General features: G+C 43.4%; 1 protein-coding gene across 1 annotated transcript; it reads right to left on the bottom strand.

The window, feature by feature from the left end:
* Positions 1-70: 70 nt before the first annotated feature.
* On the bottom strand, positions 71-25,696 carry MSRB2 (methionine sulfoxide reductase B2). Its single transcript, XM_032169685.2, has 5 exons — positions 25,503-25,696; positions 16,811-16,911; positions 10,745-10,821; positions 1,896-2,043; positions 71-290 (listed from the first exon to the last, which is right to left on the bottom strand). Exons 1-5 carry the CDS (start codon positions 25,687-25,689, stop codon positions 186-188), a joined length of 618 nt encoding a protein of 205 aa, XP_032025576.1. The 5' UTR covers positions 25,690-25,696; the 3' UTR covers positions 71-185.
* Between the last annotated feature and the right edge of the window lie 494 nt (positions 25,697-26,190).

Below are 26,190 nucleotides of genomic sequence, written 5' to 3'. Positions count from 1 at the left end.
ATAGCAACACAAGAACAGCCTAACACACAGGATTAGGTAAATAAATTAAGAGAAGCAATGACTCGCTGGAGACAGCAGCAAACTGAGCCCAGTTTTATTGCAAATAAAACAAGTCATTCAAGTGAATTATGGAAACTGAGGGTGCACATGAAGGGGTGGCAAGGGAACGGGACTTTTGAAGATGGTCAGTGTTTCCTTGGTTTGAACTTCAAAGCCACACTGTTGATGCAAAATCTCTGACCATTGGGCCCAGGTCCATCAGGAAACACGTGACCTAGATGAGCTTCACACTGCAAAGGACAGAAGCATCTGTCATCGCCAAATGCAAACAAAGCTCTTTATGTAAAACCAGACAGACGAACCCCCCCAAAATCACTCCATTCCGGAGTCTGACATCTGTGTTAGGATAAAAAGTCTACTGCATCCGAATTCAATTAAGAAATGAAAGAAAGCAGAACACAGTCATGGTAAATAGTTTTACTTTATCAATAGGATGTGAGCAAGTTATTAAATTTGGGCCTTTACAGTTACTCATCTAAAAATGTATATAATTATCTTACCTACATAAGAGAGCTGTGAGGACAATTAATTGATACATTACATGTAAAGCATTAACATAATTCCTGGGTAAGTACTGAATAATATTGTAGTACCCAGTGTGTTATTATTATTTATTACTTACAGCAAAACCATGCTATCTTTTTTTTGTTTGTTTGTTTATTTTTTGAGACGGAGTCTCGCTGTCTCCCAGGCTGGAGTGCAGTGGCATGATCTCAGCTCACTGCAAGCTCCGCCCCCCTGGTTCACACCATTCTCCTGCCTCAGCCTCCTGAGTAGCTGGGACTACAGGTGCCCGCCACCACGCCCGGCTAATTTTTTTTTTGTATTTTTAGTAGAGACAGGGTTTCACCGTGTTCTCCAGGATGGTCTCGATCTCCTGACCTCGTGATCTGCCTGCCTCAGCCTCCCAAAGTGGTGGGATTACAGGCATGAGCCACCGCGCCCAGCCAAAACCATGCTATCTTAATCAGCTTGCCTTTAGTGTTTTACAAAACCCATGAGTCAGAAAACGTGAGCAGCTAAGGATGTCAAAATGAATTTGTGATCTGGATTTAAGCCACTCTCTCCTACTGGGCTCACAGAAGGCAGGGATGCTGACGTCACCCGCAGCATTGCTCTGCAGGCCAGTGACACGCTGCCAAGTGCAAAAGGAGGGTGGAGAGATGGAGGTGCCAGCCACACTGGGTAAGTCAAAGATGAGATGCCAGTCACTCTGGCAGGATAAGGGCTTCCTGCTCCTTATCCCTGCTCAAAAGAAGGTGAAGATCCTACCTCTGTTCTCATCTCTGTGGAAGGTTAGAACCAGGAAAGGCCACAATAGAGAGAGGGTGGAGAAGCCTTTTCTCTTTTTTGCAGTGCCTAGATTGAAGGGAGAGAGTGATCGTTCTTGGCATGTGTAGAAACCCCATGTGTTCTGGGCTGGGTGCGGTGGCCCACGCCTGTAATCCCAGTACTTTGGGAGGCCGAGGCAGGTGGATCACTTGAGGTCAGGTTTGAGACCAGCCTGGCCAACATAGCGAAACCTCATCTCTACTAAAAATACAAAAATTCACTGGGTGTGGTGGCAGGCACCTGTAATCCCAACTACTTGGGAGGCTGAGGCACTTGAACTCAGGAGGTGGAGGCTGCACTGAGCTGAGATAGTGCCACTGCACTCCAGCCTGGAAAACAGAGCGAGACTCTGTCTCAAAACAAAACAAAACAAAAAAGAAACCCATGTGTTGTGAAGACAAAAGTACCCCTATAAAAGGACACCAGACTTGCTAAGAACAAGAAAGCTCTTTGTGGCATTGGGGGCAGCATCAGGGAAAGTAAAACAAAATAAGAAATCTCACCTGCTTGCAGATGACCTCTGTGCGAGCTGATCCTAACGAGGTGTCCAGACGTCTCAGGATCCCTGTGTGGCTTTCATCAGAGCCAGACGTACCATGAGCCTCGGAAAACGAAGGCCACCCAGTGCCAGAGCAGTACTTTTTCTCAGAACTGTGGAAGACATAAACGATACTACAGCTGCTAATGACGCTGTCATTAACATGCCAAGAGGTGCCCCGATGTGTTGTTCCAGGGAGCAGGATCCATTCCCACTCTCCTCTGCCAGATCCCACGCCCAGTTATGTGACAGTCAGTCCCCTGGGAATCGTCCTCACTGCACCTTCACTGTCGAAGCCATTGCCTCTCGAAGTGGAAGGACTTCTTGATCCTTTGATGCTAAAGCCTTCTTTCTGGATGTCCAACAAGGATCAAAAACACATGGTGTTTTGTGAACTGTGTTGCATATTAGGTAACACAGATCAAACCCATGTGTTGAAAATGTAAATAAGGGAGAAATCAAAATGAAATACTAATGATCGGAGGAAATCATCATCTTGGTGCAGCACAGAAGTGTAAGTTCTGATGAGAAAGTCATGCTTAGCAACAGGAATTTCAGGTTATCTCAACACAGAAGCCTGACCAGGGATTCAAAACCTCCCTCTGGCCACTTCTGAGCTGTGTGAAACCACAGTTCTTGAAGCCTCAGTTTGCACACCTAGCAAATGGGAATAATATCTATCCTACAGGACTGTTTTGAGGATTTGAGGGGAAACTCTGTGAAGTGTGACATAAAGCTTAGCACAGTGCTGGGCACATGGTAAGTTCCCTGAATGCTTGCTGTGATGGTGATGATTAGTATTAATTAATACACCTGGGTACCTGGCATCAATCAGTGCGGTGAAACCTAACCCTCCAGAAGTCTCTCAGGGACTCATGATGCTGGCACAAGGAGAAGGACAGCAGGCAGATCCACTCACCAAAGACCCACCCTCTAAGTGCTCTGATGGATAACCTCCCTTAAATGGCACTGGGAAAACAGACTTCAAAAATTGCTGTGGCAAGGAAATGGCTCTATCTAAGGAAGAAAGAGAAGAACTGAATGTTAGACCCAGCCAAAAAAAAAAAAAAATTTAATCTAAGAAGAAAAAGTGGCAAAGAATCAAATCCCTAGACTATGAACACAGAAGGAAGCCTAGCTGACAGCACAAACTCCCACAGAAACAATTGTGTAATGCAGCAATTCTCAAACATTTTGGTCTCAGCACCCCTCATGTCTCCTCTGTGTCCCCAAAATTAACAGGGATTGCTGAGAGCTTTTGTCTATGAGTTCCATATGTCAACATTTAACAAATTATAAATTATAACAGAATTTACAAATTGTGTGCATTGTTTTTTTTTTAATATAGGTTCAGTGCCCCTTATCTGAAATGCTTAGGACCAGAAGTGTTTCGGATTTCAGATCTCTTTGAATTTTGCATTTTACTTGATGATTAAGCATCCTTAATCTGAAATACTCCACTGAGCATTTCCTTTGAGTATCATGTTAGTTCTCAAAAAGTTTCGGATTTTGCTAGGCATGGTGGCTCACACCTATAATCTCAGCTTTTTGGGAGGTGGAAGCGGGTGGATCACTTGAGCTCAGGAGTTCGAGACCAGCCTGGCCAACATGGTGAAACCCCCTCTCTACTAAAAATAGAAAAACTAGCTGGGCATGGTGGTGCATGCCTATAGTCCTAGCTACTCGGGAGGGTGAAGCAGGAGAATAACTTGACCCCAGGAAGCGGTAGTTGCAGTGAGCAGAGATCAGGCAACAGAGCGAGACTCTGTCTCAAAAAATAAAAAAGTTTCAGATTTGGGTGCATTTCAGATTTTGAATTTTCAGAGTAGAGATGCTCAACCTGAAATAAATTTATTACATGTTAATATAACATATATTTATGACAAATAATTATACTTTTCAAAATGAAACAAACATTTCATGAGAAGAGTTGCACTGTTTTACAATTTTGCAAGGCTCTTTAACATCTGGCTTAAAAAAAAGACAACTGAATCTTCATATGTGCCTCTGAACTCAGTCTGTTGCTATGTTGTTTTGATTGAAGTATAAGAGGATGTGGCCTCAAGTGGCCTCAAGTGTGGTTGGAAAAGCCCCTAGAAACGTCGCCCCCAGGAATCTCTGGGGTCCTCAGACCAGGCTTTGAGAACCACAAGTATAGCCATTAAGAGGAAGGGCTTTGACTTCTGAAAGATTTGGGTGTGAATCTGGGATCTGTCTGTTACATCTGTATCACCTTGGCAAGTCATTTAATTTTTTGAAGCCTCAGCGTCCTAATCTATAGATAAATATAAACTAAAAATAAAGTTCTAAGCCACCCACTGACTGAATAGAGCCCTTCTTGGCCAAGGGGACTCCAGAAAAACCTTTAAACTGAGTTTCTAGTCATGATGGGACAGGAGGTCAGACACACCTCATTATACTCCCTCCCTTTCGTGGTTTAGACACAACAAATGACTAGCATTAATGTTTAAATAGAGATCATAAGACTGGCAGAACAGACTCTTTGTGGCAATAATATACCAAATTATAAACAGGACCTAAGGCCATGCCAGGCAAGGGTGAAGTCACACACCCCTACACTTAAAGAATCAACTCTAACTGCCACAGTGGTTTTCTTCTTCTCTAGCAGCTAAACAAGCACTGGCCTTGAGATAAGCAGTGTTGAAGCAATTGCAGCTCATCTACCATCAGACACTGACTAGCTGAGACCCTCTTTCCACCAGCCATAACTACAGCTTTGATTGCACAAGAGACTGATTTTAGTAACTTTCTCCTGATTAAAAGACCATGAACTGGTTCTGGATGGTTTACAGAGGCTGCGCACTTGTGGGCCTTCATATCCTGAAAGACCTTTTGATGTATAGGATCTAGTTATAATACATTTAAATGTTAAGTTTCTACCCCCAAATAAACATAGGTCATATGTTACATGCATCTTTATTCAATATGTGTATGTCAGGACCATCTTCACGAATTTTCATAGCCCCTCCTGTGATCTGTTAAATAGGTATATTTAGCCAACCCCTCAGCATAAAGCTCCTACCCTAGCTGCTCCCCCTTCCAAGTGCCTGCATCTGCTCTTGGCTGGGGGCTCACTTCCCAGCCTGTGGGATGGCCACCTTGAAGGCTGTAACCCTTTAGAAGAAATAAAGTCTCCTTTTCTAAATTGATAGATAGCATGATTTTTTTAAGCTATCAATAGCAATGGCATTATCACCTCACTTTCTGTATGTATGCTTAGCATAGTACCTGACACATGGCACATAAGTCAGTAGCTATTTTTTAGTATTTTGTTATTATTAATACCAGAAATCTATGAAATGTGAGCAGTCGTGGGTCCAACTAGAAGTGCCTGCATATTCAGGTCGGGTTCTTTGCAACCCTCCTCCAAGGGTTCAAAAACATTCATCTGGCCACTCTGCTCAGGGAAAAACATCATTAAGTGTCTTTTAATCCCAGTCTTTCCATCCAAAACATTATATATCAACTAGTGATCATTAAAGGAATTTTGATGGAGAATTATGAATACAATAAAATTTTTTAAATAAATGAGCCTAAGACTAATAAAAACTCATTAAAGCATTTTATGGGAAACAATAAACCTTTATTGATGCAATTAGCAGAATCTGGAGATTTTACCAAGTAATATGAGAGGCCTAACATATATCAGTTAAGACTGGGAACCGAAATATTAAAGCCAATCAAAAATTCCAATATACATATTTAAGTGATTAGCAGATTGTAAGGTTTGCCCTTGAAGAACTAAAACCATTCTGAATCATATACTCTAAGGGATTTTTACTTTGTTTCGTTTTATTTGCTTTGGTTTTCCTTGATTTCTGGAAGTTCTACAGTTCCCAAACCAACAGCACAGGCACTTGGTTATAACTGACAACCCTAACCTCTTAGAAGAATTTATATTCCTTTGAGGGAATGGGACATACAAAAGGTTTTTAACAATATTACTTACTCATGGTACATACAACATCAGGACGTTATATAAAAGGTGAACTAGTATCAGGCTCTGTTTCCTCTTAAGAAGATTTATGATCATGAAATATATGATCCCACAATAGATTTTAATAAACACTTTCCAAATAGGCTAATGTGGAAGAAGAAAGGGAGAAGGAGGAGAGGAAGTGGCAGTGATGGGCAATGTCACTTCATTCCAAGTTAAGGAAAGAGAGTCTGGAGTCCCTAGGAGTGTGACAACACATTCTGGAAAGTGTTCTTGACCCAGACACCTTTGATTAAAGGTCTCTGATTTGGAGAGGCAGAAGCTCTCCAAAACTGTGCACCAAACTCATTCCAGCAACTATAGGATGATGAGGAGAATGATGGTAAGTCTGGCAGATGAGGCTGGGAACAAGGCTCTGGAAAGGGAACTCATGAGTTACACTGGCCGGGATCACTCTGAGAGGCTGGTTATGTCTTCTGGAAACTTACACCTGTAATTCAGAAAGCAGGCACCAGAAGGCGATGGCACCTATGTCAATGGTGCTGCCCACATGGCTTAATGGAAGCTCAGCTAGTGAAGAATGTGGGCTCTGGAGTCCAAAACTGTGGGTTCATATTTTGGCTGGCTACCTGTAAGCTACAGAACCCTGGACAAGTTATTTCATCTTCCTAGCTCTCAGTTTCCTCACGTGAAATGAGAATAATAATAACACTACGGGGAGCTGCCAAGAGGTCTGATGAAATGATGCCCATGAAGAGCCTGGGCATGGCACCTGCCACATGCCCAGAGGGCTCCTTCATTGCTGGGGTGCTTCCCACTCTCAAGAAGAGTGCAGTGGAGCCCAAATCCCTGCACTATCACTCACCAGATAAGTGACCTGGAGCAAGTTAGTTAAATTCTTTAAGCCTCAGTTTTCGCATCTGTTAAATGGGGGTCTTAATAGCTCCTTATTGGAGGGTGAGGATCGTTTGCAAAGTACTGGAGCCCAGTGTCTGGCATGTAAGTGCTCAAGAAGTTGCAGCCACTTCCCTCACACTTCCATGTGATTTCATAATCACAGCTTTTTTTTTTTCTTTTTTTTTGAGATGGAGTCTCACTCTGTCACTCAGGCTGGAGTGCAGTGGCTCAATCTCAGTTCAATGAAACCTCCACCTCGCTATACTGGTCAGGCTGGTCTCAAACTCCTGACCTGCAGTGATCCACCCGCCTTGGCCTCCCAAAGTGCTAGGATTACAGGCATGAGCCACCACGCTCAGCCCATAACCACAGCTTCTGATAGTCCCAACATTGCTATGATGTCTAAGCAGCAGGACGGATATTATTAATCAGCCAATCAATAAGTACTTATGGAGCATCTAAGTATTAGTTTCCAAGGTGGCTATAACAAAGTACCACAAAATGGTACTCTTTCACAATCTGAAAGATAGAAGTCCAAAGTCAAGGTGTCCGCAGGGCTCTGAAGCATCTAGGGAATCCTTCCTTGCCTCTTCCTACCTTCTAAGATAGGCAATCTTTGGTTTGTAGCCGCAGATCACCAATCTCTGCCTCCGTTTTCACAAGGCTGTCTCCTCTCTGTCTGGGCTTCTTCTCTTCTTCTTATAAGGACAGCAGTGATTTTGGAATTAGGGCTGACCCTACTACAATATGATCTTATCTAAACTAATTATACCTGCAGCCACCCTATTTCCAAATAAGGTCACATTCCCAGCTTACAGGGATTAAGACTTCAACATGTCTTTTTGAGAGACACAATTCAACCCATAACAACTTCCATGAGCCTTGTCCAAGAAGCATAAGATGGCCAAGGGACTCGAAAGCTAATCAAGTTTATCTCCTTAATGAAACAAAATACTTGAACCAACGGGAGAATAATTAGGTCCTAAATTGTGTGATACTGATAAATTAATAGGAATTTGAAGCAGATTAAAAAAAAAAACCCACAGTGTGTGCTATCAGAGAAGGTTTCAGGAGAAATCTGGGATCCAAAAATAAGTGGAATTTCAACTAGCGTTAGTGGGGCTGAGCAGATCCCAGGAGGCCAGCTCAGCACGAAGGGAAGTCCCAGGCAGGAAGCAGCCGAGCTGGAGCAGGGAGCTCAAAGGAGTGGGCCCTGCATTTACTTGTTAAAAGAACCACTTAGTTTTGGTTGACCAACTTTCCCTTCACTTTCACTTTACACAAGCATTTGAAGGAATTATTTTTTCTGTACCTCTGCTTCCTACTATAGAGACTGGAGACCAGAGACAGAAAGAGAAGGAAAATGAGAGGCAAAACAAGAATATATTTCTAAAACTCCTCTTGAACAGGAAGAAGGCTCAGGAATATAGTCTGCATTTGTATATTCTCATTAATTAGAATATATCCTCCAGAATTCCTCAGGATCAAAAGCACATTCATGTATATAGCCCTAAGAGGGATCTATTGCTTAAGAACACATCATTACGGCCGGATGCAGTAGCTCATGCCTGTAATGCCAGCACTTTGGGAGGCCGAAGCGGGTGGATCACCTGAGGTCAGGAAATCAAGACCATCCTGGCTAACATGGTGAAACCCCGTCTCTATTAATAATACAAAAAATTAGCCAGGCGTGGTGGCACATGCCTGTAACCCCAACTACTCAGGAGGCAGGAGAATCGCTTGAACCTGGAAGGCAGAGGTTGCAGTGAGCCAAGATCGTGCCACTGCACTCCAGCCTTGGCAACAGAGCGAGACTCCATCTCAAAAAACAAAACAACACAACAACAACAACAAAAACATCATTACTAACTTGCATCAAGTGCCTGGCCTGAGTCAGGCATTGCTCTATGCTTTTCCATGTATTAATTCATGACTCAGATCATCCTCCCAACAACCTTATGATTTAGGTACTATTGCCTTCATTTTACAGGTGAGGAAATCAGACACAGAAAGGTTAAGAAGTTTGCCCAAGGTCACACAGCAATGGAGCCAGGATATACACCCTGGCAATCTTAACCACTCTACTGCCTCTCCTATAAATGAGTGCATCTATAAGAATAGTATATTCTGGAACATAAATAATCTTCAGGAATATATTATTTCCTTCGGCTGCAGTAGCAGCAACAGGAAAGAGGAAGAGAAACAAACTCAGAAGTCTTTAAGAATGCAAAATGGACACTGTTCAACTCAAACTAAATGGTTACACAAAAACAAATAAGGTTGGTGAATTGGCAGTCTCATAAACTGGCCACTTGGTCAATGGGCTTTTGGAGAACTGGTTGGTTTTTCCTATTAGTCTTGGCTGCTTCACAACCTCCAGGACCTGGGGTTGGTCACTTAACTTCCTTCATTTGAACTAGCATTATGCTAATATAGTAGCCTCTGGCCACATGTGGCCTTTTAAGTTTAAATTAATTAAAATTAAATTGAAAAAGTCAGCTTCTTAGCCACGCTAGCCACACCTTGAGTGCTTAACAAGCGTATGTGATGAGTGGCTACCACATGGCCAGATACAGACATCTCCATCACCACAGGAAGTTCTACTGGACAGAGCTTTCTGCTCTGGACTCGGGACCCTCCTGGCTCCTGTATTCTGACATCACAACTAAGCCTGCAAAGTGAAAGGAAGGGAAGAAGGCCCCCGCTTTTTCAGATGCAGAAACCAGAACATCAAGGAAGGGGAAGAGTGAAGACTATGATTTAGGAGAATGCTCTTGTGAGGATGATTTATCTTCTGTATTCATAGTGCGAAGAGGGAGACAGAGCACTGCCTGGTGCCTGCAGTAACAAGGGAGCCTTTGACATGCTGGCAGCATGGTTCTATGGCTGAAAGCTCATGGGCCATCTCAAAATCCTACCTCTCCTCTTTAACAGAACCAAAGGTCAAGAAATAACTCTTGTCTCAGAAACCTGAGTCCCACATTTTACTGTGCAAAAATTAACCTCCTTCTAGTTTCCCCCATGCCAACGTGAATGCATCCGAGCAAACGCCTGCCCATCTGTGAGCATGGAGGAAAATCGATACTAATCGCTCCTCATCCTTGCAGGCGGGTCCCACTTCCTAAGGCAGCCCACATTAGCAGCCAGCCGGGCAGGAGGGCCCAGACTGCTGAAAGCCCAGAGGACAGAAGGAAGCACTGCCTAATGGCCGATGCACAGAGCTGGCTTGATTTATATTTTATTCTAAACCAATTTAGGGTTGATGCAAAAGAAAGGAAAACATCTTTGAAGTTCTGAAAAATAGGACTTCAAAGATATTTTCCTTTCTTCTCCATCGAATCTACTTTTTTTAAAGACTGTTTCCTGCATGTCTAAACAAAAAAGCCTTTGTTGAGAGATTTCAGATCCTGATTGACTTAAAAGAGGCTTTGAAATCAAGGGACAATTAAATTTACTTTTAGCTATATAGAAGAGGGTATGGTATTCACTACTGTCAAGCATTGTGGGGAATCTATCCTCATAAAATTCTACATTTCCTAAATTAAATTATAAACCCATTTTCCCTGGGAGAGAGTTTTAATCACATGGCCCAGCAAATATAATCATGGTTTAGATTTCTTTCAATACTTTCCCTCTTAAAAAAAAAAAAAACACTTTAATAGCTTTATCATAAGGTGCCCACCAAGTTTTATTTCTTTGCTATTTCTTGAGGATAGAGAAAGGAAGAATATAAGCTAAGAAGTCTTGTTAATGGCCCTAAATGCTAGAAAAAAAAGTCAAGACAGGCAAGTATCTTATATGAATGGCTCTCCTTACAAAAACAATGCAAAACGAGAAGCGCAATTTAAAAAACAAAATGGGTATTACGGGTATTTATTTATCCAAGATCTCAAATGAAACAGAGCAGTAAGAACCTGGAGGTTTGGTCTCCTTCCATAGCTCTCGATTCTTTATCTTACCTGAACAGTGGACTATCGCAGCACACGCAGTGATACATTCCTGCTTCCTTGTTATTCAGGTAGATCCCGCTGAAAGGCTGAAAGTAAATTAGGTATGTCACGTTCAGATTTCTCATACTACCGGCAGGAGTTGAAACAGCAGATTTAAATCCTGGGTAAGTCCCCAAATCAAGGAATTTCGGTACTAATTTGACGAAGTGCAAATAGCGCCAGAGAGAAAATTATAATGCTCCCAATGAAGCAGGCTGCAGATGTATTTACAGCCGGGGCTTTATTGCACCCAATATTCAAATTATGACTTTGATCATCTTTGCATTCATACAGGACTTTTCATCCAAGGGCATCAAAGTCAGTGAAAAAGCAAGAAAACAGAGTCTTGTCCTCTGTGTGAGATTTCGGTCTCCCTTTTAAAAGAGTTAATACAACAATCTAGTCCACTGCCTAACATACTTTGAAATCTCTGATTAAAGACAGAATATAAATACATAAAAAGTATAGTTCAGTGAGATCAGGGATTTTGCCTCTAATATGCGTCACATAATGTTTAGGACACAGCATACTTCATGTTAAATAATGAGCTAGATTCCCCACCCCCCCAGTGCCCAGGTTACTACTTAGATGAAATTACTACATTCATTGTGGGTTACAGGGTTTGCAAGTTTTCAGAGATATTCTGAGAGGAGAACAAGGAGACAAGTCAATGAATGAGCCAAGTCAATATTTTTTAAAATGTTATTTCTCAAACTTGATTTTTTTTTTTGTTTTTGAGATGAAGTCTCACTCTGTCACCCAGGCTGGAGTACAATGGCACAATCTCAGCTCACTGCAACCTCTGCCTCCTGGGTTCAAGTGATTCTCCTGTCTCAGCCTCCCAAATACCTGGGACTACAGGTGCACGCCACCACGCCTGGCTAGTTTTTGTACTTTTACGGGGTTTCACTGTGTTAGCCAGGCTGGTCTCGAACTCCTGACCTCAAGTGATCTGCATGCCTTGGCCTCCCAAAATGCTAGGACTACAGGCATAAGCCACTGCACCCAGCTGATGACTTTTTTTTAAAGAACATTTTTGCCCAATTTCTTTTGTCATCTCCTCTGTCAAAGAAAATTAAAGAAAAAACAACTTTTGCACAAGCTGACCATGAAGATCTGCTATCACAGGGCCTGGCGGCAGGCACTATCCCCTCCTATGTGCCAGAGGAAAGCCAGAGCACAGAACAGCTCACCAAGTGACAAAGCTGACTCAGGAAATCTTCAGACCCCTCCAGGCTTCCCAACTCAAAAAATTCACAGTTCAAACATCCAAATTCCCTGTAGTAGTATTAACAGCACATTTTCAGTGAGCTGCATAACAGACAATTTCAAATTAACCTACTGAGCCTACCATCTGGGCACACTTGGATGTTTTCCTTCTTTAAAACCCTAAACTTAGCTGCAGATCTCCGAACGGTAGTGAGCTGGTCCTTTATGGCCAGTCCCCTCAAATGCCTGCTCCCAACACTGGCACTAGTTAGCAGCTGTAAAGAAGAGGAAGTTGGCCGGGGGTGGTGGCTCATGCCTGTAATCTCAGCACTTTGGGAGGCCGAGGCAGATGGATTACCTGAAGTCAGGAGTTCAAGACCAGCCTGGCCAACATGGTGAAACCCCATCTCTACTAAAAATACAAAAATTAGCCAGGTGTGGTGGCACATGCCTGTAATCCCAGCTATTCGGGAGGCTGAGACAGAAAAATTGCTTGAACCTGGGAGGCAGAGGTTGCAGTGAGCCGAGATTGTGCCACTGCACTCCAGCCTGGGCGACAGAGCCAGACTCCATCTCAAAAAAAAAAAGAAGAAGAGGAAGTTTCCCATCCTTCCCACCTGGGCTGAAGATGAACGCATGCAAAACAGGACTGCCAATCCCAAGGCTGATCTAGAAAAGCCTTTTCATAGGATCCAGACAGCCTGGGAAGACTCAAAACATAATTTCCTCATTGCAGGGGGGCAGTTGGAGAGAGGAAGTGACAGATAACTGCTGTCACAGTAAGCAAAATAAAAATTAAAACATCAGTGAAGGCCAGGTGCGGTGGCTCACGCCTGTAATCCCAGCACTTTGGGAGGCCGAGGCAGGTGGATCACCTGAGGTCAGGAGTTCAAGACCAGCCTGGCCAACATGGTGAAACCCCATCTCTACTAAAAATCAAAATATTAGCCAGGTGTAGTGGCAGGCACCTGTAATCCCAGCTACTTGGGAGGCTGAGGCAGAATCACTTGAACCCAGGAGGTAGAGGTTGCGTGGGTCAAGATCGCACCATTGCACTCCAGCCTGGGCAACAAGAGCAAAATCCCATCTCAAGAAAAAAAAGAAAACAATGAAAAGAATACTCTGCCAACATAGTTTCTGAAATGACATCTACCCACTCTCTCCTTGCCTAGCTTCCTGATGTTTCCCTCCCTCTCCAATTTTATGCAAGTCCTGTAACTTATTTAGGGTTAAACTAAGCTTCTATCTCATTTCTAGTATTTACCTGATAATCTAATATAAACCCAGGCTGAGCTGGGTGCTAATGTTGCAGAGGTGGGCAGCAAAACAGTTTCTGCACTCGAAGAATTTGCTACCTAAGTGGGAGGAAGACACACATGAGCTGACAATTTATACCACGTGGTGACAGCTAGGATAGAGATGGCATGGAGTTCAGGTAGCGCTGTACCCATCACTACGAAGGAGGGGGTTTCCACAAAGGCTGCCTGTATCAGATATTATCTGAGATGGAAGGGAGTCTTTTTATTTCTTAACCTTTTATTATTATTCTAAATTACACAACTGATTGTTGTTTATTATAGAAAAATGCCAACACTAAGCTGACTTTTGAAGAGTAAGAGTTAATTGAATGAGGAAATGGAAGAGTATTTCTGGCAGGCAGAACACCTTGGGCAAGGCCCACATGAAAGAAGAGGGCAAAGAGGAGGATGGAGAGAGATGATGCCAGAAGGCAGGTGAGACCAGGCCAGATGGGGTTGGTTAGATCATGACAAAGAGCTTAAACTGTGTCCTACTGGAAATGTGAAGCTGCTGGAAACTTGTAAACTGGGTGTACGCCTGATTGGAGTTGGTTTTTAGAAAGATCACTTGACATTCAGGTAAAGAATGAACTGGAATGGGGCAAGATGCCATCAGAGGCAGAGAGCAATCCGACCTCCATCACACAGGCAGGCCTGGAGTGTGCTCCTGCTCAGGCAGAGCAGTGGAAATAAAAGAAAGAGAAGAGATTCAAGAATACTTAGAAGAGAGAATTGAAATGCCTGGCTGCACAGGGAGGCGCCAGGGTCAGAGAGAGAATGATGTTCAAGATTCCCCTGGGATTGCAAGGTCTTCCGGACCAATGGCAGTTCACCATTCCATCTTGTCAATACAACGCACCTGCTGGAAACAGATGACACACTCAAGAGGGATGACTGCAGATAACTTTACACAGGACTGTTTACAAAGGTGCAGACAGGGCCAATGGAAATCCACAAGCGAGGGCAACCCATCCCTGGGCTTGTGACTTTGAGAAGCCATGGCCTCCACTAGGCCTGTGGGACAAAGGAAGAGGGAGTGGCCAGAACCCGGTGAGGCTGCACCTGCAGGGGAGGGCTGCCTATAAGAGCTGCCACCTGCAGTACAGGAACACAGCCACTACCAACCTGCAGCTCCACAGAGAGAACGCTGAGCCCTAGCGATTTCTCCATCCCACCTTTTGATCTCACTGTTGTCTCCCACTGGCTAAACTGAATCAATAGCTAGGGGGAGAGGGAGGAATCAATAGCTAGGGGGAAAGGGAGCTGCTTACTCTTCCTAGAGCTCAGAGCAGGGGAAGCCTGTGGAGAGTGGATCTGGAGAGTAGACAGAGAATGACCTGCATAAAACCTCCCTTCTATTGATACTTGACTTTCAGTTATTGCTCAGCCAGCCTGTAAATTTATTCATTGGTCTAGCAGAGTGCTAGCATATTACTGTTGCCCAAGAAAAAACATGCGGGACTGAATTTTAATTTAGAGTCACCAAAGAGAAGCCTTCGATGTTTTATTTCTCTTCTCTTAGGTGAACAAAGCTAATGAAGGCTTACATTTCTGCAATACCCTAAAAAGTTAAACTTGGAGATGGATCCATGGAAAGGGATTTATAACATTAGTTAAAATAATGAATGATGCTCATTTTGTCAAATGGCCAAATGCAGAGAGTATATTGCACCATCTGTTTGAGAAGCCCACAGATTTATTTTCCTAAACATCTGGCAGCTCATCTCTAGGGTCTCTCTATGTACCAAGCCCTGCCTGGCTCTGTACCTGAGAATTAGGGTTGGCTTAGAATACTCTGGGAATACATAAAACTGCTCACAGAGTATCATGTGGTTCCCTTGTGCAGTCGACACAAATGGCTAATGTAGTCTCTTTCCCAACGAGGGCTTTAGTAAAACCCTGCCTACAGGAAGTTTTCAAAAATACCAGCATTTCAGGAGACTCTATTGGGATGTGCTGGCCCTTCTGATGACTTTAGCATTGGAGAAACTGCGAGTGAGACCATGATTACAATGGCAGTGCACGTGGGTAGTGACATGAGTTTTGCAGGTGCTGACAAAGGAAAAAACATTCATACTCTAGTATGTTTGAAGCCACAGGGCTGGGGTCCACTCTGTGGGATCTGCTTCACTAGTAAAAATATCTAATAACAAAGTTCAGTTCAAACAAGCTACATTCCAGTAGCTATATTTGGGTCTAAGACAGACGACTTGTTAAGAAACACGACACTATGTTCTCATTTATATGTGAGAGCTAAAGAATTTGAACAAATGGAGGTAGAGAGTGGAAAAATGGATAACAGAGCCTGGAAAGGGTGAGCAGGGGGGTAGGGGGAGGATGAAGAGAAGTGGCTTAAAGTCCACAAACATACAATAAGAGAAAAGGAATACACTCAGTGTTTGATAGCAGAGTAGGAGGGTGACACTTAACAAAAATGTATTCTATTCAGGTGACAGACACCCTAAATACCCTGACTTGATTACTACACATTATATATGTGTAACAGATTTTCTCAAGTTCCCCAGAAACTTGTATACACACACACACACACAGACACAGAGAGAGAGAGAGAGAGAGAGAGAGAAATGTAGCGCTGTAAAAAGTAGTGTTATAATGAGGAATCACTGAGGGTTGTTCTCAGAAAATGAATGAAAGCTGAGATTGCCAAATGCAGTTTAAATAATGTTTCCACCTCTTACCTGGCAGTCATTCAACATTCACAAAAGTTGATTTTTCGGATGCCTACTATGGCCAGCCACTACGTTAGGTGCCAGGGGTTATAGCAGCGATGGCAAATGCTATGAAGGAAGAGTTCTGCTAGAAGCGACCCTAGCTGCGGGCTAGGAGAAGGTTTCCCAGAGAAAGTGAGATTTGGGCTGAGAGCTACAAGGTAGGTCTGAATGAATGGGTGGAGGGTGTGGAGAGGGATGATGGGAGAGAAGAAGGAAGGCTGGGTGCAAAGGCCTTAAAAGAGAAGGGAGCCCAGGGCATGTGAGAGCTTAAGGGTGGTGTGGCCAAAGTACCGGGTCAAGAGGGAAGATGGCTGGATTTGAGGATAGGGGTGGGAGCCAGGGGCCGTTAGCACCTTATTAGCCACCTCATACTTTTCTTTTTCCTTGAAAGCACTGGGCAGCCACCAAAGGTTTTGAGCTGGGGAGTGATATGGTCAGATTTGTGTTTTCCAAAGAACTCTTTGGCTGCAGTGTGGAGAATGGGTTGGCTGGAGCAAGAATGGCCATGCACAGAGAAGGTGACGGTGACTTGGCCCCACGGGGAGGTGACAGCGGTGCACGGAAGTGAAATGACAGGAAGGTTATTTAGGAGTCAGAATAGAGATGCTGTGTCCAGGGAAAAGTTTCAGGTTTCTGCAACTCGATGGATATCAACACCCCCAGAAGGGCACAATGGAAGAGGAAGACCAGGCCTGTGGAGTGTTGCTGGGCAGCTGGGATTCATAGCTGGACCTATTCCAACTGCCCCCTCACTGCCAACACATGGGATCAGAAAATTATAAACCAGCTTAGCTTACCGGTTCCGTTCCCTTTTCTCTCGTGACATAGAACTGCTCTGGAGTTAGCTTCTTTTGCCACTCGCTCTTGGGAAGAGGCAGCTCACACGTTGCAAGAGACTCTGTATTGTTAAACAGGAATTTTAAAAATTAAAACAAAAATGCCTAATGGACTTTTCTTCCTTGGCCTTTTTCCCTAAGTGTGCTGTCACCCAGCAGAATAATCCAGTCCCTTTTTCTCTCTCCCACGAGGTTATTCTTCATGGGGACCAGAAGGCTCAGGCACAAAATGCCTTCATTGACTATGTAATTTAATAAGAAATTAATAAGAATTAGAGAGCCAGTTTTCTAGTCCTCCTGGGGCATAGAAGTGAAAGAGGCAGCTGAAATATGAAAGAATGCAGAATACATTCCCTTCAGATACCTAAGGGTAGAAACTGATCCTCTCTTCTCTGATGACTTTTAGAGGAGCAGTTGCTGTCAGGATCTAGCCAGAAGTAATTGAGGCATTGGACAGAAAAGAACCGTGAGGTAGTTGGTTATTAAACTCTTCTCCCTTGCTGGTTTATAAGGATATCTCTTATTTTCTTTGTCAAGGGAGGTCTCTATTTTAAAAATCTTCTTGCATGGAACAAAAGAAGAAACTCCCATAGCATATAGTCCTGAAAGAGAAACAGACCTACCATAATCTATTATGATGCTTCATGGTTTTTGTCCATATTTTGTTTTCCTCTTTCCTACTCGCCTTGGCATCTATATTACTACATTTATTCATGTGAGTGTAAACCAAGTAACTAGAGCAATACTCTCTTTAGCCAAAGGGAGTAGGAAGCCCAACTCCTATAATAAATGTTTTTAATCATCCAACATTAAGAGTTTGAAAGGATTTTATAATGTGTCCAACTCTTCAGTTTACAGATGACAGAGGTCCAAAGGGTTAGTAATCTGACTATGGCACTGAAGATGAAATGTTAAATGCCCGTGATGCCAGCACCTATATATCAAACATGTCAGAAGTTACAGTTGAAATTCATTTTAGGTTACAAAAAAAGTCCTAAATTGTCCTTCGGCAAGAAAAGACTTATCTCCTCTCCAGTTTATAATACTGAACAATACTGCATTTCCAGTGATGCATATAGTTGATTGCTTACATTTTGCTAAAAGGTTTTAAAACTATTTAATATATTAAAAGTTTTCTTCTTTCTTTTTATTAGTTATTATTTTTACACAAGAGCTCCCCTAGGAGGTATCTTTTATTAAATATACTCTTTATAAGACTACAGGGGTTTCTTTTTACTATGGAAATAGATCTCTGAAATTCCTATGGAATATACCTCAGTTAACACATGATTTTTGGGGTATTTGACACTTTGAAGACAAAACAAAATGTATTTATGTGATAATTACTATTGCTCAATGGCCTTCAGAGTTATCATGCAGAATGTCAAGTAATAAATGAAGAAGGAAGTATAGAATTTTTAAAATCACCATTTTGTAAAAATCATCAGAGGATTCTAAAACCTCTGGATGAAAGATTGCTAGGGAACAGAATAGTCACATCTTCCCAAAATACAACCCCAAAGTTTATTAATTACAAAGAAGAAAATGCCACTACTTTAACCAAGTGGACTAAGTTAGCATCACCAACAATGGGATAAGTGACATCGTGTCTTCCTGATGTGATGCCCTGGAAACGACACAACATCACCAGTGAAGTTTTCCTGCCAAAAACATTCAATCGGTGGCTCGTGAAGAAACAATCACATAAGTGAAAATTGAGGGAAATTATTAAAAAGAAGGACTCTCCACAACTAAAACCAATGTGTGACCCTTTATTAAATTCTAGATCCCAGAAATAAAACAAAAGCTGTAAAAGACATTGTTGGTATATGGTGGGAAATTTGAATATCAACTATGTATTAGACAAGGGTGCTCAATTTCCTGAGAGGAAAACTGTCTTGCAGTTTCGTAGGAAAACATCTTTGGTCTTAGGAAACATGCTGAAATATTTAGCAGTAAAGTGTCATGATGTCTGCAACTCTCAAATGGTTTAGCAAGAGAAATATAAATAAGTGTGAGTGTGTGAGTGTACGTTTGCGCGTGTGTGTCTCAGTGCTGGGGAGAGAGATGGGGAAGAGCACATGACTCTAGAAAGGAACTTCATCTCTATGAGATTTTTCCCAGTAGCCCATAATCCCAGTTTAATTGTGAGGAGAGACATCAAACAACCCCAGACTGAGGGACATTCTACAAGGAACTCGACCAGTCCTCCCCAAAACTGTAAAGGTCATGAAAAACAAGGAAAGACAGAGACAGTTTTGACAAATGTACTACGATGATCTCAGAAGATAACCAGGGGGACCCGGGTGAGGGGTTTTGAGAACTCTGTACTATCTTTATAACTTTTCTATAAATCTAAAATTATTCCAAAATAAAAAAGCTTATTTAAAAAACTATCTTCTCCATGGCTACCCCTGTACCATCAAGCACTACTGGAGAAAATCCCCCACCTGGGGAGAGGGTTGTCCTTATAAACTCAAAGTTACTCATCTCACTGGGGTTTCAGTGAACCATGGTGAGTATTATCTTTCCCCAGTCAGCTCTCTTCCCCTTTCTCTGCAATGGGTGTTTTAAACCTTTTCCACTCTCAGGAATGTAAACTAGTACAACCACTATGGAAAACAGTGTGGAGATTCCTTAAAGAACTAAAAGTAGAACTACCATTTAATCCAGCAATCCCACTACTGGGTATCTACCCAGAGGCAAAGAAGTCATTATATGAAAAAGATACTTGCACACATGTTTATGGTAGCACAATTCACAATTGCAAAAATATGGAGCCAACACAAATGCCCATGAATCAACTAGTGGATAAAGAAATGATGGTATATATATACTATGGAATACTACTCAACCATAAAATGGAACAAAATAATGGCATTCACAGCAACCTGGATGGAATTGGAGACTATTATTCTAAGTGAAGTAAGTCAGGAATGAAAAACCAAACATCGTATGTTCTCTTTCATCAGTGGGAGCTGAGCTATGAGGATGCAAAGGCATAAGAATGATACAATAGACTTTGGGGACTCAGAGGGGAAAGGGTGTGAGGGGAATGAGGAATGAAAGACTACACATTGGGTACCATGTACACTGATCGGGTGATGAGTACACCAAAATCTGATAAATCACCATTAAAGAAAGAACTTATTCATGTAACAAAACACCACCTGTTCCCCCCAAACCTATTGAAATTAAAAAAAAAAAAAAAAAAAACCTTTTCCACTTTCCACAAACCATGGTCTCTACTACGTCTCCCCTTCCTCTCAACAGATTTTTCTTTTGCAAAATCAAAAGCCACAAACCTTCTTGCTACCAAACCATCACACTTACCAATACCTACATCTACCCTTTTTCCATCTTGTCACAATGGAATAACTGACTGCCTCTGATATGGTTTGGCTCTGTGTCCCCACCCAAATCTCATGTGAAATTGTAATCCTCAGTGTTGGAGGTGGGGCCTGGTGGGAAGTGATTAAATCATGGGGGCATTTTTCCCCTTTGGTGCTGTTCTCGTGATAGTGAGTTATCGAGAGATCTGGTTGTTTAAAAGATCACCTCCCCCCCCCCCCTGCTCTGACATGTAAGATGTGCTTGCTTCCTCTTCACCTTACACCATGGTTGTAAGTTTCCCAAGGCCTCCCCAGCCATGCTTCCTGTACAGCCTGTGGAACCGTAAGCCAATTAAACCTCTTTCCTTCCTAAATTACCCAGTCTCTGGTATTTCTTTACAGCCCTGTGAAAACAAACTAATACAAGCCTCCTCCTGTCTGTTTTTTTGCCACTTCTGTTCAGGATCCTATCTGTTCTTGGCCACCCCAAATGATTTAAAACGGGAATGCTTTAGCCAGAGGCACTAAAAAGAGCAAGAACAGGCTTTGCTAGAAAGAGTCAATGTCCTGGGTTCCTCCTCCCAGATCTAAACTCTGGTCCCGTGGGGGAATTTGTGAGACCTCATCTCTGGCTATCATTGACATTTGTCAAGGAAAGGAGTTAACAGCATCATGATAAAACACCCTCCTCTTGGCTTTGGCAAAGATCTTGCATTATTCCTGTGGATATTGGTAAGAGGATCAACTTCAGGTACGCAGGTTGGAATTTACAGTCTGTGAAGCTAGCTTTATCTTCCTGTCTCCTTTCAGGCAGGAAGTGGAATGGGCTTAGAAAAAAACCCTATTGTCTCCTGGAAGCACTGTCCTTAGTGTGACTCACCAGGCAGTACAATATAGTAGCTGACACTGGAAAGTGGGAATTAGAGAAGAGCCAAAAGTCAGTGGGACTCTCATGAATTGAGCTTTAAAACATGTACTTCTTTCGCTTTGAACCTAAGGCTTGAGTTGGTCTGGGTTCCCAGCTCCCTCTCCCACACCTCTATATTTTGTTACACCTATTAGAGAGTGACTATCTGTTCTTCAGACACCACCTTCTCCTTTTGCCCTAATTTTTTTAAGAGACCGAGTCTCACTGTGTTGCCCAGAATGGAGAACAATGACTATTCATACGCATGATCAAAGCACACTACAGCCTTGAACACCTGGACTCAAGCGATTTTCCTTCCTCAGCCTCCCAAGTAGCTAAGACTACAGGTGCATGACACAGTGCCACGCCGTAATATTTTCTTTTTAAGTTTAAAATATATAAGTAGTATTTAAATTGCTAACCAAAAGAATTAAGCCTTCATCTAAGTACAATATGAAAGGACATTTTTAATGGTTCTTTTAATCCTTATCAATGTGGACCTTTTACACTATTTTTAACGTGTGTGAAAGTTTTAGTGGGTAGGCAATAATGTTTAGACTAGTTCTTGTTCAAGCACCAATTATGCAACATTTAGCTGCAGATTTGCCAGCCTAGAAGGCTCAGTCAAGCGCAGACAGACTTTGCTTTGATAGCAAAATGACAAATGCTCAGTTGGGTACAACCAGGTTATATGTGGGCTGTATCACTTTAAGCGGTTTCTTTGACCTGGATGTTATGAGCTGAACTGTGACACTCCCTGCCCCCCAACTTCCAAATTCATATGTTGAAGTCCTAATCCCCAGTACTTTAAAATGTGACTGCATTTAGAGACAGGGCCTTTAAAGAGGCAATCATGTTAAAATAAGGCCATTAAGAGGGGGCCCTGGTCCAATGACTGGTGTCCTCATAAGAGGAAGGGACAGCAGAGAAAAGGCCACCTGGGGACACAGCAAGAAGGCGGCTATCCCCAAGTTTAGGAAAGAGGTCTCAGGACAAATCTCAGGACTTGTCCTGGAATCTCAGGACAAATCCCAGTCTTGTCCAAGAAGTCCAAAACTACTTGGTCTTGGACTTCCAGCCTCCAGAACCGTATGAAAATGAATTTTATCGTTTAAGCTGCTCAGCCTGTGATATTTTGTTATGGCATCCCTAGCAAATGAACACACTGGGGCTTTAGAAAACAACCAAAGTTTAAATAAAAACTACAGTATGAGTAAATTCTGAGCAGTTTTATCAAACAGCAATTTAGGCACGTGTACATTAGATACACGACAAGGTCTCCCACCTGGGAATGAGTCAAGTCTTCTGGCTACCGTGGCTAGAGAGGTTTTGACACTGGTTATGTCCTTTTGTGTGTGTGTGCAGGTATTTTCTGTCCTCTGCACCACGTGCTCATCCTTTGGGGGCTATGCATTTTCCAGATTCCCTCTATATTCTCTTGCTATCTTCACTATGAAAACATTTATCAGTTGCTACTATTGCATGAGATAACTACACAGCTTTACTTTGAATTATGCCTTAATAAACTCAAATTCCTTGGAGTTCCCTTCTCTGTGTGTGCTGTGATTTGCACAGGCCATATATCTTGTTGGTCAGAAGTTCCACGGGGTGGGCCTCAATTTTTTCATCCCTGAGGAAATCCACTCTTGGTCCTATGGTCACCTACTAGGTGCCTCCTTCGGGTTTTGCTAACCTTCCTGGCCACAGTTGCTGAACTGCCAGTTGTCACACATAAGCCCACTCCATTTTGATAAATAATGTGTTGAATCTAATGGAACTCATTAGAAACTGATTATTAAAAAAATCCCCAGCCCATTCTGATCTGCAGAATTAGTCTCTCCCACCACAGGGCCTGGACTATTTTAACCCTATGCCCAGGATGGTTTCCTAGCATAGTCATCTCTAGAAAGAATATTTTCCTGAAGCAACAGATTTTTTGCTCCAGAATATTTCTTACTTTCCTTTTTCAGTTTGCTCTTTGTCAATCTGGATAAAAAAATCACTTCATCTAAGTACAATATGAAAGGACATTTTTAATGGTTCTTTTAATCCTTATCAATGTGGACCTTTTACACTATTTTTAATGTGTGTGAAAGCTTTAGTCGGTAGGCAATAATGTTTAGACTAGTTCTTGTTCTTGTTCAAGCACCAATTATGCAACATTTAGCTTCTCATATGTAAGCATATGAGAAATTGCAGCACTGGAGAAAAATACTGTCATTTCAATATCTTCTCATTTCCTCCCTCCCAATGTCTCTCTCTCTCTGTCTCAACACTCCATAAGCCCATGATGTAAGTTAAATGTAGCTACATTTTTGTCCTTTCTACTTATTTATGTAATCATAACTAACATTTATTGGGTGCCTGCTAAGTGTCAAGCATTGTAACAAAATATTTAATTAAAAAGTTATTCTGTACAACAACCCTACCATTATCATTATCCTTATTTGATAGAAGGAAAAAAAAATCTGAAGTTTAAACTTACCAAATTCAAGAAACATGTCCAAAGACATTGTTACAAACTGAATGTTCTATGTTCTCCTCCCTGCTCCTCTCCCCACTCCCATATGCTAAAGCCCTAACTCCCAATGAGATGCTATTTGGAGGTGGGGCTTGGGAGGTTATTAGTTTTAGATTAGATCGTAAAGGTGAGGCTCTCTTGAGGGATTAGTGGTCCTTCCTGAGACAGTCACGTGAACGCAGAGGGAGAAGGCAGTCAACTGCAAGCCAGGAAGCAGGTCTGCATCAGGAACCAAATCCATTCCCACCTTAATCTTGGACTTCCCAGCCTCCAGAACTGTGAGAAAATGTCGGTTGTTGAAGCCACCCAGTCCACGGTGTTTTGCAATAGCAGCCTGGGCTCAGACACAGAGCCAGGAAGTAACTGAGAGCCAAGATTTAAAATCTGCATCTATTCATACCCAAGCCCTTCACCACAGAACTGCTCCTTGTTTATCATTTTTAATGGCTGCCTAACAGTTTGTTGGACTGAATTTTCATGATTTACGTAAGTATTTTTTTTAACTGATTTGGGTTACAGTCAGTTTCCATTTTGTAAGAGACTAGTGTTTAAAGCATCTTTGCATATATCTCTTTGTTCTTCTTTTGAACTATTTCCTTCCAATAAATTCCCAGGAGGGGTGTCTGATAAGGTACATAGCTCCTGTTACCTACTGGTGTCTGGCCAAATTTTAATGTTGTTGGAGAACTTCAGATCCCAGGGCAATTCATTAGGCTGCTTCTGACAGCAGCAATTACAGCCATGAAGTAGTTACTGCCAAAACCACCATCCTTTTTCAAGGGGTTATATAGAGAGAGCTCATCGGTAACTGTGACCTGTTTCTATCACCTGTGGTTCTCACCAATACAATGCTTGGCACACAGTAGGCTCACAACAAATGTCATCAGACTGACTAGAGACACCAGTGATTAGAAAGGCCATAGCTGGAAGTCATGTTGGATGAGATAACATTCCACAACGCCAACGCTGTTATTTAGTTACGTATTCTTTTAATATTGCATTTCGAAAACTTCAGGGGCTAAAAAGAGCTCAGAATGAGTTGGTAGATTTTTATCAGTTGGGTATCTCTGAATGTCTTCAATGAACACATATAAAATTGGATTCTGAGTGGGTCAGTCTGGCAACCGCCCAGGAAGCCAATCCCCTGGGGCACTAAGTTACCCTGAAATAGAACTGAAATACAGGGGTAGCTGGCACAGGTCTCCCAAGGTGACTCCTTCCTGCTTGGTGAAATGTGCAGGTACCCAGATCCAAGAGAGGATCCAAAGGCATTTAGCAGAAAACACACACACACACACACACACACACACACATACACACACACAGAGACACACACGCTCGCCCTGGTCTCTGTCTCAGTCATTAACAATGGCCGTCACCTTAAAGAAGGAACAAATGATCAACCCAGTCTCCCTGGCTCTTAGACACATTTATGGGAAGACAGAAGGGCAGGAAACACCCACAGGAACTCCAAGTCTGAACTGCCTGCTTCTCAGATGCCGTGCAAAATACCAGGAGCCTTCGCAGGGGCGCGCGGGCCGGGCTGCTGCAGCCCAGACCGCGGGCCTTCGCCTGGAGTCCCGGATAGGGGTCAGGGGCCCCCGAGCCCCACTTATGCCCCCACTCCCCGAGCCAAGAAAAAAAAAAAAAAACAATTATGCGCACATTTAGGGGGATCATTTGTTCATTTCCTCGGATTCTCACAGGGGTCAGTCCCCACCCTGCCGCCACCAAGTTTACAATCCACTGTCCCAGATCCTCGGGTCGGGGGGGGGGAGGGGCGCCCCAAGGAGGGCTCAGTAGGAGGGCAGCGCCCTAGGCTCCCGGGTGCAGCCGGTGAAACGAAGCCGAAAGCCGTAGGCAGCGGTGGGGCCTGCGGGACCCGCGTCCTACCTGCCTCCCCCAGTCCCGGCCCGGTGCAGGTCCCGCCGCCGCCCGCTTGGCCCCGCACCGCCCGCCGAGGCGCAGCTCCGAGGATCAGGCCCCGGAGCAACCAGAGGAGCCGCGCCATGACGCCCGCTCCGCCGCCGCTCCGCCCTCTGCCCTCTGCCCTCTGCCCATCTCTGCCCCTGCCCCCCATCCTACCCCTCCCCCATTCTCTCCCCGCCGTCTGCGCTAGTGGCCTCCCTCCCCACGCTCCGCCCACACCGCCAGCCCCCACTTCTCCCTCCCCTGCCCCTCCCTCCTTCCCTCCTTCCCACCTGCTCCTCCCACTATGTGCCCTGGGCCCTCCCAGGTCCCCGCCCCCCTTCCCTCCCACTCTGCCTCTGTCTCCCCCTCCCTCTTCCTCTCCTTTTCCCCTCGCCTTTCCTCCCCCTTCCTCTCTCCCTTCCCTTCCATGAGACCCTCCCCAACCCGTCTCTGCATCTCCCAGCTCCTCCCACTCCTGCTGCACCCTCGCCCTGCCCCACTCCACCTATCCCCACTCCACTCATCCGCAGCCCAGACACTGATCTGTTTTAGTTTGCATTTTCTAGAGTCGTCCATAAATGGAATCATCCCATATGTACTTGATTTTGTCTGGCTTCTTTCACTCAACATAGTTACTTTGACTTGCCTGCGTGTTTTTGCATGGAACAAT

This window comes from Hylobates moloch, unplaced genomic scaffold (genome assembly GCF_009828535.3).
Source record: "Hylobates moloch isolate HMO894 unplaced genomic scaffold, HMol_V3 SCAFFOLD_2, whole genome shotgun sequence".
Lineage (NCBI taxonomy): Eukaryota > Metazoa > Chordata > Mammalia > Primates > Hylobatidae > Hylobates > Hylobates moloch.
Note: the sequence above shows the minus strand (reverse complement) of the source record. Positions and strands in the feature narration are given on the sequence as shown.

Coding starts and splice junctions, on each gene's coding strand:
- MSRB2 (XM_032169685.2), bottom strand. CDS start 25,689: ATGGGGGGCAGGGGCAGAGATGGGCAGAGGGCAGAGGGCAGAGGGCGG. Junction 16,912..25,502: donor GCCGGGACTGGGGGAGGCAG/GTAGGACGCGGG, acceptor TTAACAATACAG/AGTCTCTTGCAACGTGTGAG. Junction 10,822..16,810: donor GAGAAAAGGGAACGGAACCG/GTAAGCTAAGCT, acceptor ATTTACTTTCAG/CCTTTCAGCGGGATCTACCT.